Source organism: Dryobates pubescens, chromosome 6 (assembly GCF_014839835.1).
Source record: "Dryobates pubescens isolate bDryPub1 chromosome 6, bDryPub1.pri, whole genome shotgun sequence".
Classification (NCBI taxonomy): Eukaryota; Metazoa; Chordata; class Aves; order Piciformes; family Picidae; genus Dryobates; species Dryobates pubescens.
In genome coordinates this window covers 1580599-1601880 of record NC_071617.1, presented here as the reverse complement: position 1 = coordinate 1601880, position 21282 = coordinate 1580599, and the positions used below count along the sequence as shown (strand labels likewise).

At 51.7% G+C, this 21282-nt stretch overlaps 1 protein-coding gene across 2 annotated transcripts in view; it reads left to right on the top strand.

Annotated features, from left to right (window-relative positions):
* Nucleotides 1-15417, top strand: part of FILIP1 (filamin A interacting protein 1) — a 55798-nt gene extending 40381 nt beyond the window's left edge. The window contains exons 4-5 of one of the 2 annotated variants that reach the window (XM_054162535.1): nt 3066-3123; nt 15168-15417. In XM_054162535.1, coding sequence (XP_054018510.1) covers nt 3066-3123; nt 15168-15208 — 99 coding nt within the window. In that variant the 3' untranslated portion in view covers nt 15209-15417. Of the gene's footprint in view, nt 1-3065; nt 3284-15167 lie in introns of those variants that run through there. The other variant, XM_054162534.1, reaches the window with a different exon arrangement.
* The last annotated feature ends 5865 nt before the right edge of the window (nt 15418-21282 follow it).

The following is a 21282-nucleotide window of genomic DNA, read 5'->3' as shown; positions in this document are numbered from 1 at the left end:
CCTTCCCACCCCTACCACTCTGTGGTTCTGGGGGTGTCAGCCCTGCTGTCACTTGATCCCCATGTACCTCCCCTCCCACAAGCCTGGCATCCAGTGCCAAGCCGTTTGTGGTGCCAGGGGGGGGCAGTGAATCCAGTGACAGGAGGGAGCAGAGGGGATCCTGGCTGTAGTGGTGCCAGCACAGTGGCACAGCACCAACCATGCAAAGCATCCTGTGACTGAGGCAGCAAGGCAGGGCTGAAAGGCTGTGGGGTGCCAGAGCTAACTGGGCACAGGTTAAAGCAGCTCTGGGGCTACTCTGAGTTGGGCACCTTTTAGTTTGAGATCAGCATCTATGATTAGCTCGTTGTAGGGGTCCTGAGCATGCTCTAAGCTTCTGTTAAGAGTTTCTAGAGATGCAGAGGTGAGCTCTTTTGCCCATGTAGAGGTGCATGGTGCTGGCTGCATGTCCTGTGGCAGCAGAGAGACAAGATGGGTTTCTGTGATTCTGTAAGTTGCCTGCTGGGCTCCACTGTCTGTACTGAGTACATCTCAAGTCCTACCCTTCCAGGATTCCATTGCCCTAAACATTCTTCTTCAGTGCTATTTTAAGTGCTATCAAGTAGTCTACCTAACTTCCAGCTGCTTTACTGCAGGTTGCAGGTGTCCTTGAGTCCTTTTGACTTATCTGCCAGCCCAGTGCAGATAGCTGGAGTGGCCCAGGGCATCTCAGCCTGCAGTGGGTATCTGTGTCAGCCACTGAACCAAACCATTTCTGTCCAGGGCAACCTGGTCCCTGACCTGATCAAGGGAACAAGTGCTGGAAAAGCTCCTTTGTTATTAAAACATTCCCAAAGCCAAGGGGGGTGTGTGTCAGTAAAATGCACTAAGCAGGAGCTGTTATAAATCACCAAAACCTGCTCAAGATTCTGTGCCTTCAGACTGGACAGGCCACTGAAGGAAGAAAACCAAACTTACTGCAGCCACATGGCTTAATAATACCTGCTGGTGTCTGCAGTGAGCCCTGATTATCGACCTAACCAGCTTAGCCTCTCTTTCTCTCACTCAGTAGTGTATTTACTAACCTCCCCTCACCCCCTGTGCTGTCCCAGCACCACCTCCTGCCAGCCCAGAGCCAGCCAGTGGCACTCCAAGAACCCTGGGGCCTCTGTGCTGGCAATGTGAGAGTTGGTTTTTGCTTGGAGCCAAGAGCTGGTTTGTGTTTTGAGCCATGTTCCTGTATCAAAACAGCAGACAGCAACCTACTGACAAACAGAATCATAGAGTTGTCAGGGCTGGAAGGGACCTCAAGGATCATCCAGTTCCAACCCCCCTGCTATGGGCATAGATCAGGTTGCCCAGAGCCACATCCAGCCTGGCCTTCAACACCTCCAGGCATGAGGCTTCCACCACCTCCCTGGGCAACCTGTGCCAGGCTCTCACAACCTTCTTGGGGAACAACTTCTTCCTAACATCCAATCTGAATCTCCCCACTTCTAGTTTTGTTCCATTAAAAACAGAGCTAGAAGGCATTGGCTTAGAGGTTGTTCCTGTATCAAACAGCAGACAGCAACCTCCTGACAAGCAGGGCTGGAAGGAATTGGCTTAGAGGTTGTTTCTTGGAAGAAATGACCAAGAGAGAGGCAGTGCTGTGGGTTCTGTGCCACAGCCACTACAGACATGTACCAGAGAGTGTCTGCTTGCTTAGCCTGAGGAGGACTTAGCCAGAGAGCACCGCTGGCTGAAGGGCCACGCTTGTGTCACCTCAGACGGCAAACACAAACGCTTTTGCCAGCTGCCCGTGAAGCAGGCACTGCTTTCCCTGTGCTCACCGCGTTAGCATGCCCTAAGGAAGGCAACTAAGAAACTTACAGCAAGTTAAGAGTTGTTTTTGAAAGTGCTTTGGAGCGATTTGGGCTTGAAATGAGTAACTTGAAAGAGCCCAAATCCTTCGTTAATGATTTACATGAGAATGAAGCTGAAGGAATGCCTGAGATTCCAGCTCCTCCGTTTGATTGCCTCATGTTTACACACTGTGGAGCTCTTTCAGGGAGCACAAGATGTTTGTCATTTGGCTTCCCTGGGACGCCGAGGTATTTCCCAAGGCTGATGGAAAGCATTTGCATGTTTTGCCCTGCAGAATTGTATGGGCCTAACTTGTTTTGACATCTACATGTGAGTTCCATAGTAGCCTTCAGCCTGCTATTGTAAATGTTGCTTTTAGTTATTGAAGATGGTTTCCTTCCTGCCAGGCAGACAGCATTCAGCTGTTCCAACTGTAATTTGTGTGTGTGTGTGCACACTTGGGGGGTTGAGCTGTGTTGGAAGGCTGAGGAACAGTTCTCCTATGGATGCTGGAGGTGCAGGCAGAAGGCTCTGATGTTACTGCCTGGAAAAATCACTGAATTGTTAGGGTTGGAAGGGACCTCAAGGTTCAGTGTGCTGTCTCTTCTCCCAGGCACCAGAACAAGAGGACACAGTCTCAAGGTGTGCCAGGGAAGGTTCAGGCTGGATGTGAGGAAGAAATTCTTCCCAGCAAGAGAGATTGGCCATTGGGATGTGCTGCCCAGGGAGGTGGTGGAGTCACCATCCCTGGGGGTGTTTAAGATGAGGCACTTGGTGCCATGGTTGAGTTGATCAGATGGTGCTGGGTGATAGGTTGGACTGGATGATCTCTGAGGTCTTTTCCAACCTGGTTAATTCTGTTCTATTCTAGCCTAGCCTAGCCTATCACAGTATCACTAAGGTTGGAAGAGACCTCAAAGATCATGGAGTCCAACCTGTCACCACAGACCTCATGCCCAGACCATGGCACCAAGTGCCACATCCAATCCCCTCTTGAACCCCTCCAGGGACGGGGACTCCACCACCTCCCTGGGCAGCACATCCCAACGACAAATGCTACCCTACCCTATCCCATCAAAACACCAAGTGCTTTCCCATGTAAACTTCCCATCCCTTTGCACTCCACGTGTGTGAGTCCCTCGCAGGGGCACCGGCGGGTCCGTCTGCCCTTCCAGCAGGGCAGGCTGCGGGCAGGAAGCGCTCTCCGGCCGCTCACTTGTCTCTGTGTTTCTCTTTTGCAGACAGGACAGGATGGGTCGTCCCCGAGACCTGCCCCCACCCGCATTCCCGTGTCCAAAGGTATGAAGGCAGGGAAGGCGGTAGTGGCGGCCCCGGGAGCAGGAAATGTGCCCAAATTCGAGCCTCGTGCCGAGACTCAGTCCATGAAAATAGAGCTGAAGAAATCTCCAGCCGGCAGCGCTGCCTCCCTGGGCGGGGGGCAGGGCTGACGGCGGTGGCTCAGGGGGTATGTTCCGCAGGTTTTACTGCTACCCGGGAAGTCAGCCCCCACCCCACCCCCACCCCACCCCTGGCTGTGTAGCTGCTCACGGGTTTGCCTGTACTAATGAAGTCCTGCGGCTGTCACTTAACAACGAACTAATAACGTGTGCACTGACCGCCGAAGTAACCACATCCTTCTGCTCCCGCAGTGAAGCCTGGGAGATGTGGTGGGTTGAGATTAACCCCCAGCTAATTAACTGGAGAGAATTACCCCCCCCAGCTAATTAATTGGAGACAATTACCCCCCAGCTAATTAATTGGAGAGAATTACCCCCCCAGCTAATTAATTGGAGAGAATTACCCCCCCAGATCATTTGAGAGAATTACCCCACAGCTAATTAATTGGAGAGAATTACCCCCCCAGCTAATTAATTGGAGAGAATTACCCCCCAGATCATTTGAGAGAATTACCCCCAGCTAATTAATTGGAGAGAATTATCCCCCCAGATCATTTGAGAGAATTACCCCCCCAGCTAATTAATTAGAGAGAATCACCTCCCCCAGGTAATTTGAGAGCATTACCCCCCAGCTAATTAATTGGAGATAATTACCCCCCCAATTAATTAATGTGCGAGAATTACCCCCCAGTTAATTTGAGACAATTACTCCCCTCTCCCCCCCCAGTAAAGCTGGCAGCCCAGCTCAGGTGTATTTGCAAGCCAAACTCCAGTCTAGAGCTATGGAATGCACTGAACAGGTACCAAACACAGAGTATGGACAGGGATTTACAATCATAAACAGCACAGGAGCCCCCCCTGGGCCAAACCAGGGGGTTGCCAATAGCTTCCCCCTCCCAGCCAAGGGAACAAGAAAGAGGAGAGAAGCAGAGAGTCACTCACTCAGCCCCAGCGAGAATGCAGCCAAGGTCAGCAACAGCCAAGCAAAAGCGACCAGCTGGTGCCTGCTAGGGCAAAGCAGCTGACAAGAGAGCAAGAGGTAGTTCCTGCAGCTACTTACCAGACCCATGGCATTGTTTAGACCTCATCATTGCATTTCCCTTTACATCCAATAGGAATTTATCTACTCAGTCTGTGGAATCAGCCTAAAGCTGCCCCAAGAGAAAGCAAACCACCAACCAAATAGAGCCATCAACAAGGCAGCTGTGTGCCAGGCTGGGAAGTGAGCACGGGACAAGTGCCCTAGGTTCAGGGGTTCTCAGTGCCAGGACTTGGTGATTTGCTGATAGATGGCAGGAAGTGTGGTCACGTTTGCTGGATGCCTTACACTGCAATGGCTCACCTTCCACCTTCCCCACTGCATGGGGCTCTCTCCTGCCTGCCTGTGATCACAGTACTGAGATGCCACTTTGCCTAAGGAAGCAGTGCCAGGAGCAGAGTGCACTTCAGGACCTGTTTTAATGTAAGCTAGTAGCTGGGGTGTGGGAGGGAATGAAGAGAGGAAGGATGGGCACCGTGTTACCAGCCTTCTCTCTAGGAATCTCCCATCCCAGTCAGCATCTCCCAGGGTGAGCTGCTTGCTCAAGGCAGCTACAAAATGTGCCCCAACATTCAGCAGCAGCACTGCTAAGCAGCAGCTCATTTAGAATCATGGAATGGTCCAGGCTGGAAGGGACCTCCAAAGCTCATCCAGTCCAACCCCCTCTGCACTCAGCAGGGACATCCCTAACTAGATCAGGTTGCCCACAGCCCTCTCCAGCCTCACCTTGAATATCTCCAGGGGTGGGGCCACAGCCACCTCCCTGGACAACCTGTTCCTGTGTTCCACCACCCAGGTGAAGAACCTGTTCCTAACATCCAATCTCAGTCTGCTCTGCTCTCCTTTGCAGCCCTTGTCCCTGCTGCTGTCCCTGCAGGCCTTTGCAAACAGTCTCTCTGCAGCCTTCTTGTAGCTTCCTTCAGGTCCTGGCAGGCTGCTCTTAGGTCTCCCTGGAGCCTTCTCTTCTCCAGGCTGAACACCCCCAGCTCCCTCAGCCTGTCCTTGGAGCAGAGCTGCTCCAACCCCCTGATCACTTTCGTGGCCCTTCTCTGGACCCTCTCCATCAGGTCCATGTCCTTCCTAGATTGAGGGTTCCAGACCTGCACACAGTACTTCTTCCAGAGGGGGTTAATCCTTTAGTGTAGACACTACTTACAACCAGGTCCCTGACTTACTCACACTGGGCACTCCCAGCTCAGGGGTCAGGTGAAGGCAAGTGAGCCAAAAGGTGTTTAGTCTTTAGGAAAAGCTTGAGAAACATTGATCTGGCTGCAGTCAATGCAGCCTGTTTGTGCCTGCTCCAAAGACCACTAAAGGCTATGAACTAAGTCACTCCACTGTCCTCAGCAGGTCCTGGTTGGATGAACTTGTCCTGTATCTAAACCAAGCAAGCCAAGTATCCTCTATGTATTAAAGGGAGGGGAGTCAGCACAAACAGCTGGTGGCACAAATTGCCACCTAAAGGCACAGCTCAGGTACAGACAGTGGAAGAGAGAGGGTTTGGTGTGGAAGTTACTCAGTTCTCAGCTGCTTGAAAGAATTTGCCTTAAACACAAACTGCCTCACAAGACCATAGTGGTTCATAGTTTTCCCTTCCCTCTGTGATTTTCTTCTTTATGTGTTTGCACTTGTAAGCATGTTGTGAGGAATTGTTCTAGCATGGAAATGGTGTGGAGGCCGATGGTTGTTGTGATTGTTTGTTTAAGAGCAGTAAAGTTTGCTATTAAAGGACATTTCCATTCAGTGATCAATTTCCACAGAAGAAATTCGTAACCAGAAGGAGTGGAGCTGTGCAGACTGATAAATGAGGGGTTTAGAACTTGTTTAATAGCTTGACCACGACAGCAAGCTGTAAAGGACCCCAGTGGTAAGGAACAGCTCTCAGAAGGCAAGGCAGGAATACAGAATAAACCAGGTTGGAAAAGACCTCAGAGATCATCAAGTCCAACCTATCACCCAACACCACCTAACCAACTAAACCATGGCACCAAGTGCCTCAGCCAGGCTCTTCTTAAACACCTCCAGTGACAGTGACTCCAGCACCTCCCTGGGCAGCACACCAATAAATAAGAAATACAATCCACAGAGAAGAAAATGCACCAGTGGGTGAAATCTTAACTGGCTCTCTGCCTGGGAGCAGAGATTTGATGGAGAGATCTGCCACAGAAGGTCAACAAACTTATATTCAGGCCAAGTAATGTTTAGTCTTCAATCTGCCCTTTGCATTGCTTCCCAGTCTGAGGTCCAGAGGTGGCCCTTGTCCCAGCATGAAGCTGGGATCTGATTCTTCCCTTGAGGGGCATTGTATCTGCGGTGTCAAAGCTGCTGCCCTGTCAAAAAGAAGGAAGGTTCAGTTTCTATACCCCAACACCTCTGAGTGCTGAGGTTCTGCTTCCTGCAGCAGCTCACAATCAGGTTCACATTAGTAGCTTTTTTCCCCCCCTAACACTCAGTTCCCAGCATTTCAGATAAAACTTGGAGACTGGAATTAGCCAAGCAGCGTGAGTTGCCATGCCAGAAACACAGCAGAGCCTCCCAGCTCTCCTTGTCACTTAGAAGCCTCCAGTTGCCAATACATGGTTGCAGAGATCTTCCTCTTCTTCCTGTAGCATCGACTTCACAGCAGATGTTTGATGAAAACACAGTGCTGAGAGCTTTTTCTTCTTGTTTTGCTGGATGTTCACTCTAAATCCTGGCACTGAAGCCAAGTCTTCAACTCAAAACAGTCACTTAAATAACATTGTGAACATCAGCCACGAGCTAATGTGGCTTGATGCAGTGATGAACTGCAGCTGCCTCAAGCCTTCCTCTTCAGATTCTTGTTTCAAAGGAACTTAGTGCCTCAGTTTAACTCTGCTCTACCCAAGGCAATGTCCTCTGTGTGCCTCTGGGTGAAAAATGTGTTTTGCTTGAGACCCAGGAAGTTCATTTGCCTGAAGAAACAGTGCCTGCAATCCAGGCTTCACCAGCCTCACAGTGCCTGCAATCCAGGCTTCACCAGCCTCACAGTGCCTGCAATCCAGGCTTCACCAGCCTCACAGTGCCTGCAATCCAGGCTTCACCAGCCTCACAGTGCCTGCAATCCAGGCTTCACCAGGCTCACAGTGCCTGCAATCCAGGCTTCACCAGCCTCACAGTGCCTGCAGTCCAGGCTTCACCAGGCTCACAGTGCCTGCAATCCAGGCTTCACCAGCCTCACAGTGCCTGCAATCCAGGCTTCACCAGGCTCACAGTGCCTGCAATCCAGGCTTCACCAGGCTCACAGTGCCTGCAATCCAGGCTTCACCAGGCTCGCAGTGCCTGCAATCCAGGCTTCACCAGGCTCACAGTGCCTGCAATCCAGGCTTCACCAGGCTCACAGTGCCTGCAATCCAGGCTTCACCAGCCTCGCAGTGCCTGCAATCCAGGCTTCACCAGGCTCACAGTGCCTGCAATCCAGGCTTCACCAGGCTCACAGTGCCTGCAATCCAGGCTTCACCAGCCTCACAGTGCCTGCAATCCAGGCTTCACCAGGCTCACAGTGCCTGCAATCCAGGCTTCACCAGCCTCACAGTGCCTGCAATCCAGGCTTCACCAGCCTCACAGTGCCTGCAATCCAGGCTTCACCAGGCTCACAGTGCCTGCAATCCAGGCTTCACCAGCCTCACAGTGCCTGCAATCCAGGCTTCACCAGCCTCACAGTGCCTGCAATCCAGGCTTCACCAGGCTCACAGTGCCTACAATCCAGGCTTCACCAGCCTCGCAGTGCCTGCAATCCAGGCTTCACCAGGCTCACAGTGCCTGCAGTCCAGGCTTCACCAGGCTCACAGTGCCTGCAATCCAGGCTTCACCAGGCTCACAGTGCCTGCAATCCAGGCTTCACCAGCCTCACAGTGCCTGCAATCCAGGCTTCACCAGCCTCGCAGTGCCTGCAATCCAGGCTTCACCAGCCTCACAGTGCCTGCAATCCAGGCTTCACCAGCCTCACAGTGCCTGCAATCCAGGCTTCACCAGCCTCGCAGTGCCTGCAATCCAGGCTTCACCAGCCTCACAGTGCCTGCAATCCAGGCTTCACCAATGAGCACAACTAGACCACAACTGCAGGCACAAGCTGGGAGATTCCTCTTGTGAAGCCAGTGGAATTTCATGAGACAGACTTGAGAAATTCCAGAGAGGTCAGACTTAAGGGTCCTGTTCTTTTTCCCAGGGGCAGCACAACCAAAAGGAACTTTTGCTCCATAGCTGAAGACTGAATGAGATGGAATTGGGCAAGTGGTATTTAGTTGTGTCCATAATATTTAACATCTGTTTTAATTGACCTGAGCTTCTTGTTTCTTAAAGCTAGAAGAAGGGTAAGATGAAGAAAAAAAGACAGCCTATAGTTCAGGAGTCTTCAAAGCTGATGCATAACTGTCTTTATTACATTGGAATGCCCTCTGAGTCTGAAGACAGTTCTGTTCAGTGGCTAAGGTAAGGTTCTCCATTCAGCAGGTCAGCTCCAGAAAGCAAATCAGATAAACAAGGCTGAAGGATAGTGTCTAAGCCCCTGAGGCATCCCAAAGACCATCCAGAAGTTCTTCCACTGATCTTCAGTCAGTGTTTCAGTTGTCACTTCACTGGCACTGCTGCCAGTGAGATCCACAATCTAGGAATTCCTCTGTTTCCTCTAAGGGCTTTAAGTCATCATAGAATCAATTGTTCAGGGTTGGAAGGGACCTCAAGGCTCAGCCAGTTCCAACCCCCCTGCCATGGGCAGGGACACCTCACACTGCAGCAGGTTGCTCACAGCCACCTCCAGCCTGGCTGCAAACACCTCCAGGCAGGAGGCTTCCACCACCTCCCTGGGCAACCTGTGCCAGTCCCTTACCACCCTTATGGGGAACAACTTCTTCCTCACAGCCAATCTGAATCTCCCCACTTCTAGTTTTGTTCCATCCCCCCCAATCCTATCTCTCCCTGACACCCTCAAAAGTCCCTCCCCAGCTTTCTTGGAGCCCTCTTCAGATGCTGGAAGGCCACAATGAGGTCTCCTGGGAGGTCTCCAGCCTGCACAACCCCAACTCCCTCAGTCTGTCCTCACAGCAGAGCAGCTCCAGCCCTCTGCTTATCCTCATGGCCCTTCTCTGGACACCTTCCAGCACCTCCAGATCCTTCTTGTGCTAAGGGCACCAGACCTGGACACAGTGCTCCACAATTTCATGGTGAAACTACAATTGCATGGTCACACAAAGTCAGGATGTAACCCCCCCTCTGGAGTCAATTCTGTAGCCTTGTCTTTGTCACCTTCAGCCAAGAAAGTACTTACTGCCATGTGCTTGGCCCTTGGGCTGGACAAGTGTTTGAACTTAATTGAGGAACTGATCTGAACTAAAAGGAATCTGCCAGGAAAGCCTAAGGGCTGGATTTAACATAGCTTAGTTCCAGGCTCTTGGGCCAGAAAAGGAAAGAAGGAAGCCATAGGAAACCAGTGGTTGTCTTCAAGTGCCTGTGGACTCATGAGTAGCTCCTGGGAAATCAAACAGCACACAAAAGCAGGGGCAGTGCTGCTTGTTTTAAAAAGCTCTTGATTGAAACCTCTGCAGAAAGGTGGTGGGGGACAGGTCCCCCTTCTCACCAGCAGCTGGGGAGATTCACATCAGCTCTGGCCAGGTTCACCAGTGGCATTGGCAGACAGTCGAGGGGGCAGTAGGTGGCATTCTTGCTCCCTCTTGTAAAGGCTGTGCTGTTATGCAAGGAAGGTTTTGGTGTTCACTGAGCAGAAACAGGAGCGTGGTTGAGTGGTCAGGATATTGAACAAGGAGGAGGGAGCCCCCCTGGGATTCTAGTCCCTGTTCCAAAGGCTGCCTCTGAGCCTGGCCTTAGTGAAAAGAAGGCTTATAAGAAGTGTCTGTGTTCACCCATCCCTCCAGCTGTCCTTCCTTGATGAATTAACACTGAACACTGCAACCATTTCCAACCCAGCCTGGCAAAGCAATAGAGCCTCCAGCTTAAGAAGTTCTTCCAGCTTAATGAAAAGGGCAACAGAGGAGAGGAGCAAGACCTTAGCAGTGCCCCACTGTGCACAAGGATGTAGCCTGAGCTCACCTTCATACAACACCAAAGAGGGGACACAAGAGAGTGGTGTAGAAATCCAGCAAGGACAAGCTTTGTCCAGGCCTCAGCTTGTCCTAGGCACCAAGGAAGTGCCACAGGAAAATGTTTGGGCCTTTATCTACAGAGCTTCCTGTGTGTTCTGCATTAGTGCATTGCAGAGCAGGAGCCAAGCCTTCCAGTGCCCAGGTGATCATCCAGAGTGACTCATGCCTCCTCTCTTACCTTTTGCTTTCACATATATATGAACCTGAACAGCTTCAGTGGCAAAGAGCACTCAGCTCGAAATACTAATGATAGCTACAGTGCTTCATCAGGCCCTGAGCTGGCTGAGAACCAGCCTTTGGATTTTTGGTAGGATTCAAGAGGTGCTTTGTGCTGGCTGACACGTGGTCACAGGCTCACAGGATGGTAGGGGTTGGAAAGGACCTCCAAAGATTATTGAGTCCAACCCCCTGCCAGAGCAGGAGCAGAGAATCCAGCACAGGTCACACAGAACACATCCAGACAGGGCTTGAAGGTCTCCAGAGAAGGAGACTCCACAACCTCTCTGGGCAGCCTGCTCCAGGGCTCTGGGAGCCTCCCAGGGCAGAAGTTCCTCCTGATGCTGAGCTGGAACCTCCTGTGCTGCAGTTTCCATCCACTGCTCCTTGTCCTACCCCAGGGTGCAGCTGAGCAGAGCCTGTGCCCTGCCTCCTGCCCCCCAGCCCTCAGCTCTTGAGAGACATTGATCAGATCCCTCTCAGCCTTCTCCTCTGCAGACTGAACAGCCCCAGGGCTCTCAGCCTCTCCTCCCCAGGCAGTGCTGCAGTCCCTTCAGCATCCTTGGATCTCCCTTGGACTCTCTCCAGCAGATCCCTGTCCCTCTGAGATGCAGAGCTAACAGCTCTGAGAGGCAGGTATGAGCCACTCAGCTATGAATGGTTCTTCAGGACTTCAAACCCAGAGATACCCTGGGATGATTCTCTTGTGCCTGCATTGCCTGTGGCACCTACATTTTTGTATCACCTGGTGTTTGTTTGTATATGTTGTAAGAAGAAATTAAACTTCACATGGTAAAGTGTCAGTTGATGTGCTTCATTCTGTGACCTGGTTACTTTTGATCCATAGGCCAGCTGCTAATGATGTGCTGGGGGTCAGGAGGGAGAGCACAGGCTCTGCTCACTTGCTCCCTGGGATAGGACAAGGGGCAATGGATGGAAACTCCAGCACAGGAGGTTCCTCCTCAACACAAGGGGGAAATTCTTGACTGTGAGGCTCCCAGAGCCCTGGAGCAGGCTGCCCAGACAGGCTGTGGAGTCTCATTCTCTGGAGCCTTTGCAGCCCTGTCTGGATGTGTTCCTGTGTGACCTGAGCTAGATTGCATGGTCCTGCTCTGGCAGGGGGGTTGGTCTGGGTGATCTCTTTGGGTCCCTTCCAACCCCTGACATCCTGTGAGCTGTGATCCTGCTCTTCCTGGAGAAGTCTGAACTGCAGCAGTGGGACTGAAAGCAGAATTAGCAGCCTGACAGAAACTCCGTTTGCTTTCCCTGATGTTTAAAAACTACTCATTGTGTTTAAGTGAATTCAGAGCTCCCTGACACATTCTCATCTATCAGCCTAGAAAAACTGATGTGATCATACCCACAGAGGGCAGGCTGACAAAACTGACAAATTGTGGCCTATTTTAACTTCAGCTGAATCACTGCTGCTAGTGAATGTTAAAGGGGGGAGGAATCATTTCCCACAGAGTTTGTGTGCCTCCCATTGAGCTTAATGGGAGTCTGATATTAAGCAGATGCAGCTTTTTGCATCATGTCAGAGAACATCACTGGCTGTAAGGTAGAGCCATGCTGTACTTGGTGGTTCTTTCAGCTGTGTTGCTCAGATTTGGTAGAAGTGCTGTGGATATCTTGTGGAAAATCATTTTATTGGTAAATCCTGTGGAAAAGAGCTGCTTTCTGCTTGGGAAACGTTGTCATTTCATTTGCCTTCACATTAGCTCCTTGATGGTTGCCTTAGCCCTGCTTGTCTCAGTCACCTCCCATGAACACATCACTGGAACCTGCCATCTGGTGGCAAAGTTCTGGCATTAGTGCATGGGAAACACTGGGAGAGAATCAATCATGGAATCATAGAATGGGCTGGGCTGGAAGGGACCTGCAAAGCTCTTCCAGTCCAATCCCTCTGCACTCAGCAGGGACATCAGGAACTAGATCAGGTTGCCCAGAGCCCTGTCCAGCCTCACCTTGAATAGGGATTGGGACCCAAGCATTTCCCTGGGCAACCTGTTCCAGTGTTCCACCACCCTCATAGTAAAGAACCTGTTCCTCACATCCAATCTCAATCTGCTCTGCTCTACTTTGTAGCCATTGTCCCTGTCCCTGCAGGCCTTTGCCAACAGTCTCTCTGCAGCCTTCTTGTAGCCCTCTTCAGGTCCTGGCAGGCTGCTCTTAGGTCTCCCTGGAGCCTTCTCTTCTCTAGGCTGAACACCCCCAGCTCCCTCAGCCTGTCCTTGGAGCAGAGCTGCCTCAGCCCCCTGAACATTTTAATGGCCTTCTCATCATGTAACTTAATCAAACACCTCACAAACATTGGTTAGGAAGCAGAAAAGGGCAGAGGTTAATAAACAATGTAAAAGGGAATAATGCTGTGGTTAGTGTCGTCTCTTGGGTCATGCAGTTCAGACTGTTAAGAGAGGAAGGAATCAAACCCAATTTTGATGAAGAAACTGAGTATTTCTCCCAGTGTATGATTTCTGATTCTAGGCAGCATTGGCACAGCTACAGTATTTGGAATGCATGAAATGCAGCTTTTCAGAGAAAAATGTCATTGCTAGCTAAAGTCTTGTATTAAATAATTGCCTGCAAGAGCAGTGTGCAGATAGAGGAACAGAGACCAGGTGGAAGTATTTCAGCAGAGCCCAGGCAGGGACAGGGATCTTCTGTGTTGCACACAGGACAAAGTTCCAACCACTGACACTGCCAACGCTGAGGGTTGTACGCTGGGGCAGAGGCTTAGCCCACTGGAGTCAGCAGCACAATGGAGCTGACTTGCTGAATAAAAGCAGTGTAGCTCCCTAAGCCAGGTTTAACTGGGAAAGGAGAGACTACCTCAGCCCCATTGCACAATTGCCAACAGATCCAACTCAGTTCTATGATTCTCTGATTTGTGGTTCTCTGGTTCTGTGAGTTGTGGTTCTCTGATCCTGTGAGTTGTGGTTCTATGATTCTATTAGTTATGATTCTATGATCCTGTGAGTTGTGGTTCTATGATCCTAGGAGTTGTGGTTCTCTGATCCTATGAATTGTGGTTCTATGATCCTGTGAGTTGTGGTTCTCTGATTCTATGAGTTATGATTCTCTGATCCTGTGAGTTGTGGTTCTCTGATCCTATGAATTGTGGTTCTATGATCCTGTGAGTTGTGGTTCTCTGATCCTGTGAGTTGTTGTTCTCTGATCCTATGAGTTATGATTCTATGATCCTGTGAGTTGTGGTTCTCTGATCCTGTGAGTTGTGGTTCTCTGATCCTGTGAGTTGTGGTTCTCTGATCCTATGAGTTATGATTCTATGATCCTGTGAGTTGTGGTTCTCTGATCCTATGAGTTATGATTCTATGATCCTGTGAGTTGTGGTTCTCTGATCCTGTGAGTTGTGGTTCTCTGATCCTATGAGTTATGATTCTATGATCCTGTGAGTTGTGGTTCTCTGATCCTGTGAGTTGTGGTTCTCTGATTCTCTGAGTTATGATTTGCTTAGACAGGACACAAGAAAGCCAACTCCCAAGTCTTCTGCCTGATCCAGGTGTGGGACTGGAACCTCGGTGTGCTTGTGGGTTAATCCATTCACCTGTGTTACTCTTTTCCCCTGTGGATGGCCAAATGGTGGTCTTGACTTTGAAGTGGAAGCCAAGGGCCTGGTACTGATTTTGTTTCCTTTGTAGCAAGTAGCTCGTGATAGGATGAGAGCAAATGTGCTTAAGCTGCACCAGGAGAGGTTTAGGTTGGACATTAAGTTTCTTTACTGAAAGAGTGGTGAGGGGTTTAGCAGGCCACCCAGGGAGGTGGTGGAGTCACCATGCCTGCAGGGGTTCAAGAAACAAATTGTGCCCAGTTCTGGGCCCCCAGTTCAAGAGGGACATGGAGCTACTGGAGAGAGTCCAGCACTGAGCCACAAAGATGATCAAAGGAGTGCAAGATCTTCCTTAGGAGCAGAGCCTGAGGGAGCTGAGGGCTCTGGAGCTTGGCTTGGAGGAGCCTGAGAGGTGAGCTCCTTGCTGGGGCTAAAGCTGTGCAGGGGCAGTGGCCAGAGGCTGGAGCCAGGCTCTGCTGGGGGCTGCCCAATGCCAGCACAAGGGGCAGTGGTGGAAGCTGAGGCAGAGGAAGTGCCATGGAAACAGGAGGAAGAATTTTTTCCATGTGAGGGTGGCAGAACACTGGCAGAGGCTGCCCAGGGGGGTTGTGGAGTCTCCCTCTCTGGAGCTATTCAAGACCTGCCTGGATGTGTTCCTGTGTGAGCTGCTCTAGGTGACCCTGCTCTGGCAGGGGGTTGGACTCAATGAGCTTTGGAGGTCCCTTCCAGCCCCTAACTATCTGAGATTCTGTGAAATGTGTGGATACAGCACTTCAGGATATAGTTCAGTGGTCAAGGCAGCTGGGTTATGGGCAGACTTGATGACCTTAAAGGTCTTTTCCAGCCCTTGTGGCCAGTGTGTATCAGCCAGGGATGTGAGAGTAAGTCTGCGGGACCTTCCCAGAGGAAACCCACCTTGCTCTGCCGTCGCCATTGCTGTTTTAAAGTGACTTTGTGCTGTGCCTGCAGCTGCCCCAACCGACCTGTTGTGCTCTCTTCTCTTCTAGAGAGTGTCATCATCCACCAGTTACACATGAACTCCAGATGAGCTGCAGGCTCTCTGCCGCACTCCCTTCCGTGCCAGCTTGGGTGGATCGCTGGAGGAGCTCTCTGCCGGCAGCGCCAGGCTCACTTTGTGCTACTGATTACTCCTGGAAGCGTTTCTTGCTTCCAATAGGTTTTTAGCTGGGTTGTTTTTATTGTTACTATTGTTATTGCTATTACTGGTAGAGCTTTAGGGGCGAAGGGCCCTGCTGACCTGGTGAGAGCAGAGGGGCAGGGAGAGCGAAGCCCGCTGGGTTTCCCTTCCCTGCGCAGAGCCCGGGGCCGGCGCTTGGCTGCCCTCCGTCCCTGCCAGATAATTTATTTGCCTAAGACACTTTGTAAAAGTCACTGTCCCACAGCTGCCATCCCTGCCCCTCTCCCAGGCTCCTGGCTCTGTAGAGCACACTGTCAGACCTGCAGCTGGGGGGGTTATTAACAGAGCAGTATGTAAAGAGAGAAACAACAATTGCTCTTTCTCGCTGGTTTTGTGTGTAAATGGGGGAAAAAAATCAGCACTTTGCCTTTTCTTTTCTCCTTTCCCCTCCCCTCCTCTTCCCTTCTCTCCCCTCCTCTTCCCTTCTTTCTTGTATCTCTTATCTCTTTTGGGTTTTCTTTTATCTCTTTTTTATTTTTTCTTTTCTTATCTCTTTTCTTCTTTGCTTATTTCCTTCCCTTCCCTTTTCCCTTCCCTTCCCCTTTTTTCTTTTCTTATCCCTTCCCTTCTCTCCAATCCCCTCCTCTCCCCTCCCCCTCCCTCTCCTCCCCTTCCCTCCCCTCCTTTCCACTCCCCTCCCTTCCTCTCTCCTCCCCCTCCCTTCCCTCCCCTCCCCTTCTTTCCCCTCCCCTCCTATCCCCTCCCTTCCACTCCCCTCCCTTTCTCTCCCCTCCTCTCCCCTCCCCACTTCTCCTCTCCTCTCCTCTCCTCTCCTCTCCCCTCCCCTCCCCTCCTCTCCTCCCCTCCCCTCCCCTCCACTCCCCTCCCCTCCCCTCCCCTCCCCTCCCCTCCCCTCCCCTCCCCTCCCCTCCCCTCCCCTCCCCTCCCCTCCCCTCCCCTCCCCTCCCCTCCCCTCCCCTCCTTCCCTGTCCCTTTCCTTTTGTTCTGCCACCCCAGGATTCTGTGAGACTGAACACTGAAGGCTGCTGTATGGAACTTGTCTGACTGCAGAATGTGTCTTGCACTGTGTGATGGTTTGGCATACAATTAAGTATTGAAGTCCAGTGCCTTGAAATCCAACCAGTTTTACTCCTTTCAAACAATGTAAGCCCGTTTTCCAAGCTGTGATATTTTGTTGTCTGTATCATAGATGTTTTTACTTCTGCCTGTGCCAAAAAACCCAAGAGGTTGATTTTCATTACACTGTAACTAATAAATGTTCACAACTATGCAAATGTAATCAGGTGTCTGAGTTTTATCTCAGCTTTCTGAGGGTCAGCATGGCTCAGGGGCAGGCTGAAGGAGCTGGGGGTGTTCAGCCTGGAGAAGAGAAGGCTCCAGGGGGACCTTAGAGCTGCCTTCCAACACCTGAAGGCATCCTACAGGAAGGCAGCAGAGGGACTTTTCATGAGGGTGTCTAGAGAGAGGACAAGGGGGAATGTTTTGAAGCTGAGGGAGAGCAGGGTTAGAGTGGAGCTGAGGAAAGACCTTCAGAACCCACCTGGATGCTGTCCTGTGCAACCTGCTCCAGGGGCTCCTGCTCCATCAGGGACTCAGAGTAATTTACAGACTGCAGAATTGACCAGGTTGGAAAAGACCTTTGAGGTCATCCAGTCCAACCTATCACCCAGCACCATCCAATCAGCTCAACCATGGCACCAAGTGCCTCAGCCAGTCTCCTCTTAAACACCTCCAGTGATGGTGACTCCACCACCTCCCTGGGCAGCACATCCCAATGGCCAATCTCTCTTGCTGGGAAGAATTTCTTCCTCACCTCCAGACTGAACCTCCCCTGGTGCAGCTTGAGACTGTGTCCTCTTGTTCTGGTGCTGGGTGCCTGGGAGAAGAGACCAACCCCCACCTGGCTACAACCTCCCTTCAGGGAGGTGTAGAGAGCAAGAAGGTCTCCCCTGAGCCTCCTCTTCTGCAGGCTAAGCAACCCCAGCTCCCTCAGCCTCTCCTCCCAGGGCTGTGCTCCAGACCCCTCCCCAGCTTTGTTGCCCTTCTCTGGACACCTTCCAGCAGCTCAACATCTTTCCTAACCTGAGGAGCCCAGAACTGGACACAGGACTCCAGGTGTGGCCTAAGCAGCGCTGAGCACAGGGCAGAATGACCTCCCTGCTCCTGCTGGCTACACTATTGCTGATGCAGGCCAGGATGCCATTGGCCTTCTTGGCCACCTGGGCAGATGATGTCCAGAGGTCCCTTCCAGTCCCTGTCATTCTGGGCCCTGTGTAAGCACTCCTGGAGCTGTTCTGCATTGTAGGGAGTTTGCTAATGCAGCCACACTGGGCAGTGAAAATGAATGCTGCTCCTCCATGCAGGTGAGGTGTTTCTGGGCAGAGCTGATACCTCAGCTGCTGCACCAAGGCTTTTAAGGAGTATTTGGGCATTTTCCTTAGGGCAGCCAACACATGCCAGGAACGTAGCTGTGTCTGCAGAGTGAGCTGAGAAGAGTTTCACCTTTCAGAGAGTAATAGAGCTGAGGTGGATAAAGTTTAATAAGTGCCACACTTCAATTTGCTGCAGAGCAGAATGAAAATGGTAATGACCCAGGCTGCCTATTTTCAGAGCATTACTTGGGAACCAAAACCTATCCACGGTAAGAGCTGCACTGAGCTCACCTGGAATGAGATTGGCAGCTGCTAGCAAGTGGCAGTGACGTGCCTGAAATAACCTTCAGCTTTTAAATAGGAGTCAGGCACAAGTCAGGTTGGATTCTGAAATGGAACCTAGATTGAAAAAGTCCAAAGTAAAGGAAAATATTTTCCCTGGCCCAGATTTGAATCCAAAGCTGATTCAGGAGGAGCATACATGTAAGTGGTCCCCTTCCTGTTCATGTGTTACAGGTACAGGAAGTTTTTAAGGGTCCAAACTAAAGCTTTGTTGTAAAGCTGAACACAGTCCTGGTCTGCATTTGAAATCCTGGCAGGTTTTAAAATGGTGTGGATGAACTGCAGCACTTCAGAGCTGCAGAGTGGTGACACTGCTCAGAAGAGCTCTGTGAGGATAGACACTGCTTCGTGGCTAAGAATGGTTTGTGCAGGGAGAAGGCTAAATCCTGACCTGACACATGGCAAGCAGCTGACATTTGTCACAGAGATGCCTGCAGGGCAACACTCAGGTGTGTGAAGGCTGCTTTGACCAGGTGTATTTCATCTTCAGCAACTGGCTGGAGAGCAGCCCTGAAGAAAAGGACCTGAGGGTGCTGGGGGAGCAGAAGCTCAACAGGAGCCAGCAGTGAGCACTTGCAGCCCAGAGAGCCAAGCAGAGCCTGGGCTGCAGCAAGAGAAGTGTGGCCAGCAGGGCCAGGGAGGGGATTCTGCCCCTCTGGTAAGACCTCACCTGGAGCACTGTGTCCAGTTCTGGAGCCTCTATTAACAGGAAGGATCTGGAGGTGCTGGAAGGTGTCCAGAGAAGGGCCACAAGGAAGAGCAGAGGGCTGGAGCTGCTCTGCTGTGAGCACAGACTGAGGGAGTTGGGGTTGTGCAGGCTGGAGACCTTATTGTGGCCTTGCAGTATCTGAAGGGCACCTACAGGAAAGCTGGGGAGGGACTTTTGAGGGTGTCAGGGAGTGATAGGACTGAGGGGGATGGAGCAAAACTAGAAAGTGGTAGATTCAGATTGGATGTTAGGAAGAAGTTGTTCCCCATGAGGGTGGTGAGAGCCTGGCACAGGTTGCGCAGGGAGGTGGTGGAAGCCTCATCCCTGGAGGTGTTTGCAGCCAGGCTGGAGGTGGCTCTGAGCATCCTGTCCTTGTAGCAGAGCTGCTCCAACCCCCAGCTCATTTCTGTGGCCCTCCTCCGGACCCTCTCCATCAGGTCCACTTTGTCCTTGTGTTGATAGTAACCACATCAGAGCCTCCATCACCTGACCCACTACTGGGGCTTCTCCCAAACAGCTGAGAGAGCCTGTGCCCAGTTTAACCCCTGCAGAGCAGACTCCCACCCCGGATTTAACGTGGCTTTTCTTGCCAGTCCTCTCATACCTCACAGCATCAGGTTCACAGCTTCCTAAGCAGCCCCTTGGGTAGCCTTCTGCCAGAGAAATTCCTTGCTGTTTCGCAGGGTGGGTTTACAAGCAGGTCCCTTGGGATCCCAGGTGGCACATCGTTGGATTTTCTGGGTGTTTAAAAGTTGCTGCAGCTGAAAGTGGTAAATGAAAACGAAAGGCAATAAAGAAAAGGTTGACAATAGGGACAAGAGGCTTAGCTGGAGGGAGTGACAGCAAAAGGCAGGGCCCAAACGATCCTGGAAGGGATAAATTAGTACTGAGGTGTAGCTTAAGCACAGATGCCCCAAGGAATATGATCATTTGTTTGAAGTCTCTATAAGCATTTAGGCACCAAATAAATGTCCACAATTCAGATTTAGTGTCCGAATTTCTTCCTCTTCTATGAAGGGAGGTCTCTGAGTCCCCACAGGCACAGCGATTCCACAAGTCATTTGCTCCCTCCAGTGGCCTTTGGTTGGTTCTTCAGTAGGCAATCTGCTCCACAGGCAGCTGAGAGTCGTTGGGACTGCATTACATGCTTCTAAAGGTATCTAAAGAAAGAGTCTCAGTTCTTGTTGTTCTCCCACTAAAACTAAGGAAATACTTTTCTGAAAGTGGCTTTTGGCCACACTCTCTCTGTAAGCTGGTGAAGGGTCTGCAGAACAGGGGCTTGTGAGGGGTGGCTGAGGGAACCAGGGCTGTTTAGTCTGGAGAAAAGGAGGCTGAGGGGAGACCTTCTCACTCTTTACAACCACCTGAAAGGAGGTTATAGTCCGGTGGGGTTCAGCCTCTTCTCCCTAATAACAAGTAACAGGATGAGAGGAAATGGCCCCACGTTGCACCAGGGGAGGTTTAAGTTGGATATTAGAAGAAACTTCTTGGCTGAAAGGGTTCTCAAACACTGGAGCAGGCTGCCCAAGGAGAGGACAGAATCTCCATCCCTGGAGGGGTTTAAAAGACACAGAGATGTGGTGCTGAGGGACATGGTTTAGCACCAGCCTTGGTGGAGTTAGATAAGGGTTAGAATCAGCCAACATGATTCTGTGAGTTGATGCAGTACAGGCTACACAGTCCCCACAAAACGATTCAATGTCAAAGCACCAACAAGGGAGGAAACCTGGACTTCCAGCGCTGGGTTGGCTTGACCAGTGCCTGACAGAGCATGGCTGGGGTGCAAACACATACACCCACACTGCTTCCCACAAGCTGACTGTTGAATGAACCCAGTTTGGGGCTCCCCAGTTGCGGAGAGACTGAGACCTGCTGGAGAGAGTCCAAGGCAGAGGCAGGAGGATGCTGAGGGGACTTGAGCATCTCCCCTGGGAAGAGAGACTGAGAGCCCTGGGGCTGTTTAGCCTGCAGAGGAGAAGGCTGAGAGGGATCTGATCAATGTCTCTCAAGAGCTGAGGGCTGGGGGTCAAGGGGAGGGGGCCAAGCTCTTGTGGGTGCTGCACAGCAAGAAGCCAAGGAGCAATGGAGACAAACTTGAGCAGAGAAGCTCAGCATGAGGTGAGACTTCTCTACAGTGAGGGTGCCAGAGCCCTGGAGCAGGCTGCCCAGAGAGGTTGTGGAGTCTCCTTGTCTGGAGACTTCCAAGACTCGTATGGATACGTTCCTGTGTGACCCTGCTTTGGCGGGGGGGGGGTTGGACTCGGTGACCTCCAGGGGTCCATTTCCAGCCCCACCACACCGCGCCCCAGCACCTGCGCGCTCTCTCCGCTAGGGCGCGCTCTTTCTTTCAGCGGCGAAGCGCCCAGGCGCGGCTGGCCCCTCCCCTCGCTCCCCCACCCCGGCTGGCGCTCCTGCGCCTGCGCCGCGGGGCTGCGCTTCCTGCCGCCGCTGGGAGCGCTGGGGCGGGCGCGTCATCAGCCGCGCGCCCGCCGCCTCCCTTCCGCCGCGGCCGAGCGCGCAGGCGCAGCGGGCTCCGGTGA